This window comes from Arvicola amphibius, chromosome 15, assembly GCF_903992535.2.
Source record: "Arvicola amphibius chromosome 15, mArvAmp1.2, whole genome shotgun sequence".
Lineage (NCBI taxonomy): Eukaryota > Metazoa > Chordata > Mammalia > Rodentia > Cricetidae > Arvicola > Arvicola amphibius.
In genome coordinates this window covers 32,329,161-32,342,596 of record NC_052061.1, presented here as the reverse complement: position 1 = coordinate 32,342,596, position 13,436 = coordinate 32,329,161, and the positions used below count along the sequence as shown (strand labels likewise).

The 13,436-nt window shown below is 45.2% G+C and overlaps 1 protein-coding gene across 1 annotated transcript; it reads left to right on the top strand.

Annotated features, from left to right (window-relative positions):
* The first annotated feature begins 1,842 nt into the window (after positions 1-1,842).
* Zfp90 (ZFP90 zinc finger protein) lies at positions 1,843-11,781 on the top strand. Its single transcript, XM_038312984.1, has 5 exons — positions 1,843-1,931; positions 2,147-2,213; positions 5,781-5,907; positions 6,175-6,270; positions 10,085-11,781. Exons 2-5 carry the CDS (start codon positions 2,181-2,183, stop codon positions 11,728-11,730), a joined length of 1,902 nt encoding a protein of 633 aa, XP_038168912.1. The 5' UTR covers positions 1,843-1,931; positions 2,147-2,180; the 3' UTR covers positions 11,731-11,781.
* The last annotated feature ends 1,655 nt before the right edge of the window (positions 11,782-13,436 follow it).

The following is a 13,436-nucleotide window of genomic DNA, read 5'->3' as shown; positions in this document are numbered from 1 at the left end:
AACTCTAGCTTGGTAAGGATTTGGTTGGGTTTGTGTGTGTGTGTGTGTGTGTGTGTGTGTGTGTGTTTTGGTTGGTTTTCAGACTGGGTCTTCACTCTTAGGTCTCTCCATGTCACTTCTGAATCCTCCCCTTGTGTTGGGGTCCCCAGGGAGGAGCTCTGGCCCTTAGTTGTGCCTTTCTCTGTGGGCTGCATTGCTGCCAGTGGTCAGGGACAGGCTGAGCCGTCTTGGCCCTGTGTTTGCACTGCTACAGAAAGTTCTATTTTGGGAATCATCCAGGATTTATTGAACTTCTGCTTTGGGATTATAGATCTGCTACTGTTGTTTAGTGCACAAAATATTTGCACATTCGTTGTTGTTTATACTTTCTCCAAACCCCACACACCTGCAAAATCCACATAATGCTGTGATTAAAAAAAAAAACATATAGCAACAGACGCGGATAGGAATGTTGGAATCTATGTTCTGTTAATAAAACAAAAAAGTGTAAAATGATACAGCCGCTTTAGAAAGTAAACTCAGCTTCTCGAAATGTTAACCATCGGACTACCAAATATCCATAATTCTAATTCTCAGTATCTACCCAAGAGCAAGGAAACAGCACCCCATAAAAGTATGTACACACCCCCAGGAGCGTTGCTTTGAAGATAAAAACATAAAATCCCACAGCGTAAACAACTCAAATGCTACCAACTGATGAATGAATATGGTATGCTCAGACAGACAAATCTCCATTCAGCATAAAATAAGATTGAAATATGGAAAATTTCTGCAATGTGAATGAACCACTATGATAAGTGAAAGAAATCATAAAACTCCATGTTGTCTGTTCCCATTCACATGAAATATCCAGAGGAGGCAGATTTGTTAGAGACAACAGGTCAGTGGTTGTCCAGTATTGAGAGGTGGTGGGGTAGGACTAGGGAATGGTTATTAATGTGCACATTTTTTCTTTTGTGGCTGACAAAAGTGTTCAAAGAGGAGACTAGGTTGATGGTTGTGCAAATTCTCTGCATGTACTAAAATCTGTGGGGTTGTACACTTTATCCATTCATGCATGCATTATTTATTTCTTTATTTTGGCCTTGTAGGGTCTTTTATAGCCCAGGCTGGCCTTGAACCACAGTTAAGGATGACCTTGAACCGCAGTTGAGGATGACCTTGAACACCTGATCCTCCAGTCCATAATGTGTGCCTTATGATAACAGTTCAGCTTTTTGGTATTATGGTCTGTAAATTATATCTCAACCAAGATCTTTGAAAAAAGAAGTGGGGGCCAGGAGTGGGGCACAGGCCTTTAACCCCAGGACTCCGGGGGCAGAAGCAGAGCGATCTCTGTGAGTTCGAGGCCAGTCTGGTCTACAGAGTGAGTTCCAGGACAGCCAAGGCTATATATATACAGAGAAACCCTGCCTACAAAAACAAAACAAACAAAATTAAAAAAGAAAGAATGAAAGAAGTGGGATGTCTGGGAGAAAGACGGATGAGGCAAAATTCTAGCAGTTCAAGAAAGGAGTCAACACACCACACACACACACACACACACACACACACACACACACACACACACCGCCCCCAATCTCCCAAAACAAAAACTTTGAACCTACACAGCCCGCTTTCTTGGGCTCTTACTATAGCGCCCACTAGGGAGCGGAGCACGTCCGCGGGCAGGGCACGCAAGGATAAGCTAGGAATTGCAGTTCCTGAGCCTCGGGTGGGCGGGCGCCGGGCTCCGTGTGCGCAGGCGCATTGCGCTTCTGCGCCCGCCGCTGTGGCCATTGTCCGGCCCTGTGGTGGCGGAGGCAGGTTTGCGAAGCTGGCCCTTACGCAGGACAGCACCGCCGAGAACAGAGACTGCAGCGGGCGCTAGAGGGGCGGTCCCGAGGTCGCGGATCCCGAAGCCCCGGAGGCGGTGATTCCCAGTGCCGTGGGTAGGAGGCTGGACTCCCGGCCTCGCCCACCATCCTGCGGGCGGACTGGGCGTGGCCGGAGGGACTGTCCCGAGGCGGCCGGGCCTTTCATTTGGCCTTGGGGGAGCTGCAGGCGGAGGCGGTCTCCTCCGGCCCTTTGGGCTGAAGTGGCTGCTAGGCTGCAGGGGTGGGGCGGCGGGATAGCGGGATGAGTGGCTCCTGTCCTCTCTCCTCAGCCCCGGATCGTAGCCAGCACACACTGAGGCAGGAATGGCCCCGAGGCCTCCGATGGTCACGCCCCAGGTGAGCCGAGCCTTCCCTACCGCCCGGAGCATCCCACCCTGCGAGACCCCAGGGACGTGTACGGGACAGTTATTGCTCTAGAGTTTTGATGGCTTTGAGTCTTCTTGTCTAGCAAAAACCCCTCTTAAAGTGCCCAGACCTGGGTGGAGCGGGATTCCGCAAAGGATGGAGCAGTTTGGTAGTGGAGGGGACCAGTGCTATCTTATGAAGAACTGAATGTACTGGGATCTTGGCACTGAGCCTTTATTAAACTCTTCAGTGAGGAATGGAGAGAGTAAGGTGACAAGACAGAAAAGTGAGGCTTTGGGGCCCATCAAGGGCAGATGAGCAGGGGCAGATGAGCCATGGTCAGAGGAAGAGGATGGTGAAGGATGGTCGCGTTCAATCTGAGACCAACATCCAGCCAAACCTGGACCGACTAGCTCCGAGTTTTTCTTGCCCCTTGCGCTTGTCTTTTTTTTTTTTCCTTTAATAGATCTATAATAGTGCATTCTCTCGGTAGTCCCTGCCTCAGGTTAATTAATAAGAGGCTGATTTGTGCCAGCATGAAAGTTCATGCCCTTAATCCCAGCACTTGGGAGGCAGAGGAAAGTGGATCTCCGAGAGTTCGAGGCCAGCCTGGTCTATAGCGCGAGTTCCAGGACAGCCAGCGCTGTTACACAGAGAAACCCTGTCTCTAAGGGAAAACATAATCCACACTCTCTTTAGAATAAAGGGTAAGGGCTAGGTATATAGCTTGATGGTAGATCTCTTGCCTAGCGTATGTGAGGTCCTAGGTTCAGTTCCCAGCACCTCTGGGAAAATGAGGATAGGCTAGAAAGATGGCTCACCAGTTAAGAGCACGCACTGTAAAAGCACGCATTGCTGTTGCAGGGAACAGTTGGGTTCCTAACGCCCATGCCAGGCAGCTCACAACTGCTGTATAATCTGGCTCCGAGGGGGTGAAAGGCCTCCGTCTTGCTTGAGCACCTGCACTGATGTGACCATACTGTTAGAAACAGAGGAGAGAAAAGTCTCAACTCAAGGAACTGAGGAACAAAGGACCACACAAAGTGAAAGAAGTTGGCAAGGCAATGTGTTTTCTAAAATTGGGACACCCAACCCAAAATGAGCTAATAAGCACAGTTTGCCAAGATGGCTCCTGTCTTATCCCTCACATAGGTGCTGACGGAAACCCATCACATTAACTGAAGCTTGATTGTGTAGTCTGACGAGACTGGCTAATTGTTGCAAAGGAGAAGGTTTAGGGGAATATAGTACAGGCCTTTATTGGACTAACCACCTTTGCTAGGAATAAAAAGGTTTTCATAATACCCATACACAGACATATAATAGAATAATTTGTTTTGTTTTTGTTTTTCAAGACAGGGTTTCTTTCTGTAGCTTTGGTTGTCCTAGAACTAGCTCTGTAGACCAGACTGATCTCGGACTCACAGAGCTCCACCTGCCTCTGCCTCCCGAGTGCTGGGATTAAAAGTGTTCACCAGCACCGCCCAGCCAAATGAAATAATTTAAAAATTAACAATAAACTACAAATCGTAGTTGCTATATGTATCATGTAATCACATTCAATCTAGATAAAAATACTAATGTGGTTTTATGTTTTGGGTTTTTTTTGGTTTTTCAAGATAGGGTTTCTCTGTGTAACAGCTCTGGCTGTTCTAGAACTTGCTCTGCAGACCAGGCTGGCCTCAAAATCAGAGATCCGCCTGCCTCTGCTTCCCAAATGCTGGGATTCAAGGCGTGCGCCACCACTGCCTGGCAACAACTTTGTGCATTCAACATTCCTGGTTCCCCTGGGGCTTATCTGTGAACACGAGGATGTACAAGTCTCTTAGAATCATCCAAAAAGAAAAAGAAGTGTTGTTGCCGGGCAGTGGTGGCACAGCCTTTAATCCAGGCACTCAGGAGGCAGAGGCAGGCGGATCTCTGTGAGTTCGAGGCCAGCCTGGTCTATAAAGCAAGTTCCAGGACAGACTCCAAAGCTACACAGAGAGACCCTGTCTCAAAAAATGAAAAACAAAATAAAGTGTTGTCATTTATCCATGATGCAAAAAATAAGATGGAATGTGATTTTAGTAATGCATATGATTTAACTTGGTTTATTATTACTTCTGTTTATAATCAGTATCTTTAAATTACTAATGAGGTAGTCAACCATGTTATAATACTGAGGCTTTGAAATATACCATGTATCTTATGGTTCTTAACACAGCTTGATGTCCTCAAGGACCAGCAAGATTGGGTGTAGCTGTGTCCTGATGAGTAGTGTTGGGGGAGGGTGCTTGAATTTATATCATCTGGAGCAGAAACCGGCAATGGGTACCCTGACATACAACTGTGCTGGGGGGTTCTAAAATAGTTCGAAACTATAAGATACAGTTATATGTGGGATGATCCCCAAGAAAGCCTAATGTAAAAATCTAATTGTAGAGCTGGAGATGCATTCAGCTGGTAGAATTGCTTCCCTAGCATGCACCAAGCCCTGACTTCCATTCCAACAACACAGAAAGCAGATGAAGTGGTGCATGCCTGTAGTCCTACTTTTGGGAAGCAGAAACAGAAGAATTGGGGGTTCAACCTCCTCTGCATAGTGAGTTTGAGATCAGTCTGGGATACATGAGAATCTCTCTCAAAAAATTAGTAAATGAGTAGGGGCTGGAGGGATGGTTCATCAGTTAAGAGCACTTACTTCTCTTGCAGAAGGCATGGGTTCAGTTTCCAAAACACACAAGGCTGCTCACAGCTGCCTACCACACAGTTCTGGGGGCTCTGACGCCCTCTCTTGACCACCATGGGCCTCCTACATGAACTTAGTGCATATACATACCCTCAGATACACACACATAAATAAGATAAAAATTTTTTAAGATTTATTTATTATGTGTAGTGTTCTACTTCCTGCATGTATGCCTGCAGGCCACCAGATCTCATTATGGATGGTTCTGAGCAACCATGTGAGTGCTGGGAATTGAACTCAGGACCTCTGGAAGAGCAGTTAGTGCCCTTAACCACTGAGCCATTGCTCCAGCCCCCAAATATTTTTTTAAAGTGGTAAATACATAGAAGCAATTTGCAGAGCAACATGTGCAATGTTTCATGAAGCGTGCCTGCAGTACGTGTGAAAACATGGACATGGGACTTCCAAGTATACACACCAACTGTTGAGAAGGATCACATGGGGAGATAAAGAGGACTAGAAGGCGAAAGGCTTCCTCTTTCGTTCGTTCCTATAGCCCCGTGTTTGAATTCGCAACAGAGCAAGGAAAGAAAGCGGTGAGGATGAGCAACCGTGTGAAAGGTTTGGTTTGAAAGGAAAACAGCAAGATAGCCGGACGAGAGTGCGAGCTGTGAGCTGGGCGTGTTCGCGTAGGTCTGCAGTCCTGGCCCGGGAGAGGGAGAGGCAAAAGCATCAGGAGAGAGAGGTGGGAAAGGAAAGGAGAGACAGAATGGCATATGCAGGGTTGTGGGATCGATTTCCCCTTTGCACAGCAAGGTCTGTTCCCAGACTTTGAGAGGAGCATTTGTGGAGTTGATCCCTACCTGAGCAGGACTGTGATCCCACAGGAGTCCGTGACATTCAAAGATGTGGCTGTGGACTTCACCCGGGAAGAATGGCACCACGTGGGCCCTGCCCAGAGGAGCTTATACAGGGACGTGATGCTGGAGAACTACAGCCACCTGGTCTCTCTCGGTAAGGGGGGTACTTCCCTGCTGGCTCACACGTTGCCAAGGTTTGGTGCACACAGCCTGATAACCGAGAGGAAGTCCAGGGCTTGGTTGTGAGCCTGAAAGGTCGTTTTACAGACCCAGAAGAGGGGACTTCGCTAGCATACCCTCTTAAGCTGTGCCTTTTCTTCTCTTCAGAGATCCTGAGGATCAAGGACTAGTACTGACTTATAGCAAGGTTCTCTGTCTTCTTGATCAAACACCCAAATCTTGTGTATTTACCCGTGAGCAGGGTATCAAGTATCCAAGCCAGAGGTGATCTTCAAATTGGAGCAAGGAGAAGAGCCATGGATATCAGAGAGAGAAATCCAGAGACCTTTCTGTCCAGGTAAACGAGTAAGAATTCTGCTCATGGAGATCAGTGTAGACGGTGGCACAGCTCACGGAGAGGTGTGGGAGCTGTCTGACATGCAGAGGAATCTGAAACCGTTTCTGGGTGACATTCTGCACGTCTCTCTTTTCCAGTCAGGCATTCCTACTGGCAGTAAGTCTTCAGGGAAAAGATACCCCAGTGCTGTACATAGGCATGTACCACCACACCCAGCTTTATACCGTCTTAAGTGAGAGGTTAGCCCTCCATATCCCTTTAATGCCAGCATCCAGAAGGCAGAGGTAGGTTGATCTCTGTGAGCTCTAGGCCACTCATGGCTGCATAGTGAGATCCTGTCTTTAAACAAAGCAAAACCATAAAACAGAGTTTAGTATAAGGTGACTCTTGGTCCTAGCATCACAGTGCTGTTCTAAGCACACATTCTGTAGGACTCAACTGCCTTCACTGTTTAAAAGGAAGCATGTTAGTTGGGCAGTGGTCACGCCTTTAATCCCAGCAGTTGGGAGGCAGAGGCAGGTGGTCTCTCTGAGTCCAAGGCCAGCCTGGTCTGCAGAGAGAGTTCCAGGACAGCCGGGGCTACACAGAGAAACCCTGTCTCAAAAAACAAACAAAACGAGAGAGAGAGAGAGAGAGAGAGAGAGAGAGAGAGAGAGAGAGAGAGAGAGAGAGAGAGAGAGAGAGAGAGAGAGAGAGAGAAGAAGCATGTTAGAGTTTTGAAAAAGCAAGGTGTTCAAAGACCAGCGAATCTGTGTTCATTTTTAACTCACAGAGAGAGAGCGCACCTTGTGATGGAGCTTCTGTCTAGTCTTAGTACACTGTGTTGTGTAACCATACACTCCTTAGTAAATCTATTCTCAGCGAGTACACACTGTTTAAAAAAGTCTGATCCAGGTCTTTACTAATTAAAAAAAAAAAAACAAAAACTAAAACTAAACTTTTATTAAGTGACCCACTAAAAAGAATTCTAATAATACAAAGCCTTTTCTGCTCATAGGAGTTTTGTTTCTTGTTTTTGTTTGTGAGCAGTGTCCTGATGTGTGGTTCAGGCTGGCCTCAGATTTGCCACCCTGCAACTCCCAGGTGCTGAAGTTACAAGTGTCATTGTGTATGACTGTCATTACGAGGTTAGGATTAATTCTCGTTGCAAGTATAGATATTTAGGAATTGGACTTTTTCAACTGTGTTTCCTCTCCCAATATTTTATTATAAAAAATTTCAAATATATGGAAAAATTAAAAACTGTGCAGCAATTATCATAAAGCTGCCTAGATGACCACATTTTTGGTAGTATGGCATTTGCTGTATCACATATCTCCTCATCTACTCATGTAGGAATTACCTTTTTAATGCATTTTAAAGGAAGTTGGAAACATAAGTATGCATATCAGTAACTGGAGTTGTTTCCTTTCTTTTTCCTTTTGAAATATTGGGAAGAAAATCCAGGACTTTGCACAAGTTCTTTTTAAAAAGTGCTGTATTGCTGAACTTAATCCTGAGCCCAAGTCAAAGTTTTTAATTAATTATTCTTAAATCTCAGGGCATGTCTTGAAAAAGAAAACAAGACTCTCAGGGCATGTTTATTCTGGATATATATATATATATATATATATGTGTGTGTGTGTGTGTGTGTGTGTGTGTGTGTGTGTGTGTATGTATATATATATATATTACTTTTCTTTATATGTATGCAAAAGTAGGAAGTATGTGTACCTGTGTAGAGTGTCTACCAAGTCAGAGGAGGGCATTGGATCCTCTGGAGTTGGAGATACAGTCAGTTGTTAGCTTCCCAGTGTGGATGCTGGAAACTGAACTTAGGTCCTCTGCAAAAGCCATATATGCTCTTAAATACTGAGCCATCTTTCAAGCCCTGTTCACTTATTTATATATATATATATATGTGTGTGTGTGTGTGTGTGTGTGCGTGTGTGTGTGTGTGTGTGTCTTGCTTGTATGTATGTCTCTGTACCATGTGTGTACCACCCACAGAGAAGAGGCATCTTTTGGTTTTTCAGAGTAGGGTTTTCTGTGTAAAAGTCCTAGCTGTCCTGGAACTTGTTTTGTAGATCAAGCTAGCCTTGAACTCAGAGATCTGCTGACCTCTGCCCCCTGAAGTAAAGGTATGTGCCACCATGTCCAGCTCAGTTTTTTAAAAATAAGTGTTGTATATACTAAAATGTACACTTATATGTACAACCCTATTGCTTTTGACAAGTGTGTTCACCCTTTCAACCCATATTCCCTAGTATTTTTGTTGTTGTTTTTTTGGGTGGGGGTTTGTTTGGGTTTTTTGTTTTGTTTTGCTTTTTCTTTTTTTGAGACGTAGCCCTGGCCGCTGTCCTGGAACTCACTTTGTAGACCAGACTGGTCTTGAACTTACAAAGATCCACCTGCCTATGCCTCCCCAATGCTGGGCTCAAAGGTGGGCACCACAATTGCCTGGTATGGTCTTGTTTTTATTTCTGAGAAAGCATCTCCCTACATGTATCCAGACTGGCCTCAAACTTATCTATTCTGCCTCAATTTTTCAAGTACTAGAATTCTAGGTATAAGTGACCATGCCTGGCATTTCCCTTAGCTTTTAAAGATAACCATTTTTTAGATTTATTTATTTATTTTATTGTTTTATGTATGTGAGTGTTTTGCCTGCATGTATGTGTATGCATCATGTGTATGCCTGATGCCTGTAGAGCTCAGAAAAGAGTCCTCTGAGATTGGAGTTACAGATGATTGTGAGTTTGCACGTGGGTGCTGGGAATCAGACCTGGAATTCTACAAGAGCAACAGGTGCTCTTCAACACTGAGCCAAATCCCCAGCCCTAAAGGCTACCGTTCTTAGAACCTAAAAATGAATGTGTTATCTAGTATATGTATTCTGTGATAAAAAAACAACAGACTTAGGAATACATCTGTTGATTGAAATAGATCTGAGGTCAAAAGAAGAGATTGGGGAGCTGGGGAGACGCTTAGTGGTTTGAGTACTTGCTCTTGCAGAGGACTCGGGTTCAGTTCCCAACACCTATATAGAATAAATATTATTTTACTATAAGTGTTATGCATACATCACACACATTTAAAAAACACACACACAAAAGAAAGATGATTGCTTAGATAGACTGAAACTACTCCTAACTGTAAGGGCAAAATTAACTTGCTTTCTGAAACTTTAGTTTTTCTCCATTTTTAGTACAGTGTATCAAGGAATCTTTTCAGTAGATCCTTGACAGTAGATCCTATAAAGAAATTATGAAATCAACTTTAAAGAAACTATAAAATTGGTGGATTAGAAAGGTGGATTTTTGGGCTGGAGAGATGGCTCAGAGGTTAAGAGCATTGCCTGCTCTTCCAGAGGTCCTGAGTTCAATTCCCAGCAACCACATGGTGGCTCACAACCATCTGTAATGAGGTCTGGTGCCCTCTTCTGGCCTGCAGGCATATACACAGACAGAATATTGAATACATAATAAATAAGTAAATATTTTTTTTAAAAAAAGGAAAGGTAGATTTTTTTTGTTATGCCCCCTAAAATGAACAGGAAACATGGAAACCTACAGGATAGAATATGACTCTGTTTTCCTTGCATCTGCACCTCACACACTTCGGCTGCTTTCTTCTTTTGTTTCCTGTCAGACTCACCCTACTCACAAGGGCTTGCCTCGTTCTCTGGACGTGACAGACACTCTGGATTCGTAATACTCACTGACGCCCCACTCTCTTTCCCACAGTGTAAGGCTTCTGCAATCTCATCTGTCCTGTAGCCTTCTGTTTGCACTGAAAGGAATTTGGGAACTTTTGCACTTTATATTTCTTTTAGACTGGAAGACCAGGCCTGACACCAAGCCGTCAAGTCTTCGGCAGGGCACATCTGGAGGATCCCACAGTACAGATGTTCTGTCACGTGCCACACGAGGAGATCTCTGGGATGTCAGGATCCAGAGGCACCAGGAGAGTTGGGGGAGACATCTGGGACCAGAGGCATCATCCCAGAAAGAAATAGCCACTCTGGAGACAAATCTTGAGCAAAATACATTTGATGAAAACTCTAGATTGAGCACAGACATGGTCCCACAACTAGACATGCCTTCAAGTGTGAGGCCCAGTGGATGTGAAACACTTGGAAATAACTTGGCGTATAACTCAGAATTAGTTACTCGGAATAGTGTCCTTGCAAAAAAGAAGCCTTATAAATGTGATAAATGTCGGAAGTCATTTATTCACAGATCATCACTTAATAAGCATGAGAAAATTCATAAAGATGATGCTTATCTGAATGGTGCAGACCAAGGCGTTTATTCTGGAAGGAAACATCATGAATGCACTGATTGTGGGAAGACCTTCCTCTGGAAAACACAGCTTACTGAACATCAGAGAATTCACACTGGGGAAAAGCCCTTCGAGTGTAATGTGTGTGGGAAGGCCTTCAGGCACAGCTCCTCCCTCGGTCAGCATGAAAACGCACACACGGGAGAGAAACCCTACCAGTGTAGCCTCTGTGGGAAAGCCTTCCAGCGCAGCTCCTCCCTTGTTCAACACCAGAGAATCCACACTGGAGAAAAACCCTACCGCTGCAATCTCTGCGGGCGGTCATTCAGGCACGGCACCTCCCTCACTCAGCACGAGGTCACACACAGCGGAGAGAAGCCCTTCCAGTGCAAGGAGTGCGGGAAAGCCTTTAGTAGATGCTCTTCCCTTGTCCAGCACGAGAGGACTCACACCGGGGAGAAGCCTTTTGAATGTAGCATATGTGGGAGGGCTTTTGGGCAGAGCCCATCCCTCTATAAGCATATGAGGATTCACAAAAGAGGCAAGCCTTACCAAAGCAGTGACTTCAGCATGGCTTTCGAGCCTACTGCATCTCTTACTCAAGGTGAAAGTGTACTTACTGAAGTGAAATTGCACCACTGTGAAGACTGTGGGGAAGACTTCAGTCACATCACAGACCTCACGGACCACCAGAGGATCCACGCTGGAGAGACGCCCTGTGACTCTGAGCAGGCACTTAGTCAGCAGTCTGTGTCTCAGCCCGGAGAGAAGCCCTACCAGTGTAACGTATGTGGAAAAGCTTTTAAAAGGAGTACAAGTTTCATAGAACATCATAGAATTCATACTGGAGAGAAACCCTATGAATGTAACGAATGCGGAGAAGCCTTCAGCCGGCGCTCGTCACTGACCCAGCATGAGAGAACGCACACTGGAGAGAAACCCTATGAATGTATCGACTGCGGCAAAGCCTTCAGTCAAAGTTCATCCCTTATTCAGCACGAAAGAACACACACCGGGGAGAAACCCTATGAATGTAGTGAATGTGGGCGTGCCTTTAGAAAGAAAACCAACCTGCACGATCATCAGAGAATTCATACTGGAGAGAAACCTTATGCTTGTAAGGAGTGTGGGAAAAACTTCAGTAGGAGCTCAGCTCTTACTAAACACCAGAGAATTCATACACGAAATAAACTGTAGGAAACCGAAAATTATGGAACCTGTAGGAAGCTTTGTCTAAAGTACTGTTCCAATCTAGTATCAGGATTCTGAAAGTTTGGAAATGTAATTATGTTTTTGTACACTACATATGGAGAAAACTGTGCCAAGAGACAGTTATTTTTTAAAAAAAATAAAAGCCACTCTTTTGTATTTGATTACAGGCTTTTTGTAAAACTACATATAGTCATTTAGAAATGATACAACCTTGCTAAAGCTTTTGAACATGTCTGAAATCGCCAAGTTTTTGAAGCTTGGTATATAAATTCTATTGTTTACAAGCTTAAAAGAAAGAAAACTCATAGTGTGGCCAAAACATTTTAAATATTACAGTTTCACTTGACTGAGACAAGTTCTTCTTCCTCTTTCTCCTCCTCCTCCTCCTTTTTTTTTCAAGACAGGGTTTCTTTTTAGCTTTGGAGCCTGGCCTTGAACTCACAGAGATCTGCCTGCCTCTGCCTGGAGTGCTTGGATTAAAGGTGTGGGTCACTGACCCTCTTGTGGGTCCCAGGGTCTGACTTTAGATTCTCAGGGTTGGCAGTGGTGCTCTTACCCACTGAGTCATCTCTCTGTACTCTGCCTTGTTTTTGTTTTTGCTTTTAAGGCAGGGTCTGTCTTAGGGTTTCTATTGCTGTGATAAACACCATGACCAAAGAGTAAGCTGGGGAGAAAAGGGTTTATTAGGCTCGCACTTCAGCCTTGCTGTTCATCATTGAAGGAAGTCAGGACAGGAACTCAAACAGGGCAGGATCCCGGAGGCAGGAGTTGATGCAGAGGCCATGGAGGGAATCTGCTTATTGGCTTTGCTTCCCATGACTCGCTCAGTCCACCTTCCTATAGAGCCCAGGACCAATAGCCCAGGCATGGCATTACCCAGTGGGCCCCGCCCTCCCAGTTTATCACTAAATGAGAAAATGCCTTACAGCTGAACCTCAAGGAGGCATTTCCTCAACTGAGGCTTCTTTCTCTGATGGCTCTAGCTTGTGTCAAGTTGACATACAAAGCCAACCAGTACAGGGTCCCTCACTGAACACTGAGCTCACTAATTCAGCTCGACCAGTTTAGTTAGCCCCAGGCACCTCCTGCATCGGCCTCCCTGGCACTGGAATTACAGGCCTGTGCCACCATGCTCAGCTTTGTTAGCTGTTTTAAGCATTCATATCAGCCCTCATGCTTGCATGGAAAATACTTTGCCAGTTGATCAGTTTTCCCTGCCCTACCCACTGTCCTTTTTGGGAACAGGGTCTCAAGTAACTCAGGCTAGTCTCAAACTCATTATGTAGTTTAAGATGGCCTTAAACTTCTTATTCTCCTGCTTCTGCCTAACTACCTAGGTTACAGCCGTCATTGAATCTGCTGGCCTGGCCTGTCACCTGGGTGCCCTGTCCCTTTAAGAGACAAGCCCTTCCCACTCACAATCTTCCTCACTTCCCTCCAGGCAAGCAGGATCTCCTGCCTCTACTTCTCTCTCTGTCCTTCTCCTGAAGAGGCAGTCTCTGCCTCTCTCTCTGCTCTTTCCTTTCTTTCTCTGCCCATCTCCTCTTCTTCCCCCTTCCATAACCTCTTACTCTTAGACTATTCCCAATACCCACTAAGTAAACTCTATATTCAGGCTCTCTCTGCATGGCATATCTGTCTGTATCCCACCCGCCAGGGGACCTGTGCAGCCTCGGGTCACCAGCATCATA

What these genes read in the sequence shown, in the direction of transcription:
- Zfp90 (XM_038312984.1), top strand. Translation starts at nt 2,181, where the DNA reads ATGGCCCCGAGGCCTCCGATGGTCACGCCCCAG. An exon ending in CTCCGATGGTCACGCCCCAG is followed by an intron (nt 2,214 to 5,780) that starts GTGAGCCGAGCC and finishes GTGATCCCACAG; the next exon opens with GAGTCCGTGACATTCAAAGA. An exon ending in CAGCCACCTGGTCTCTCTCG is followed by an intron (nt 5,908 to 6,174) that starts GTAAGGGGGGTA and finishes ACCCGTGAGCAG; the next exon opens with GGTATCAAGTATCCAAGCCA.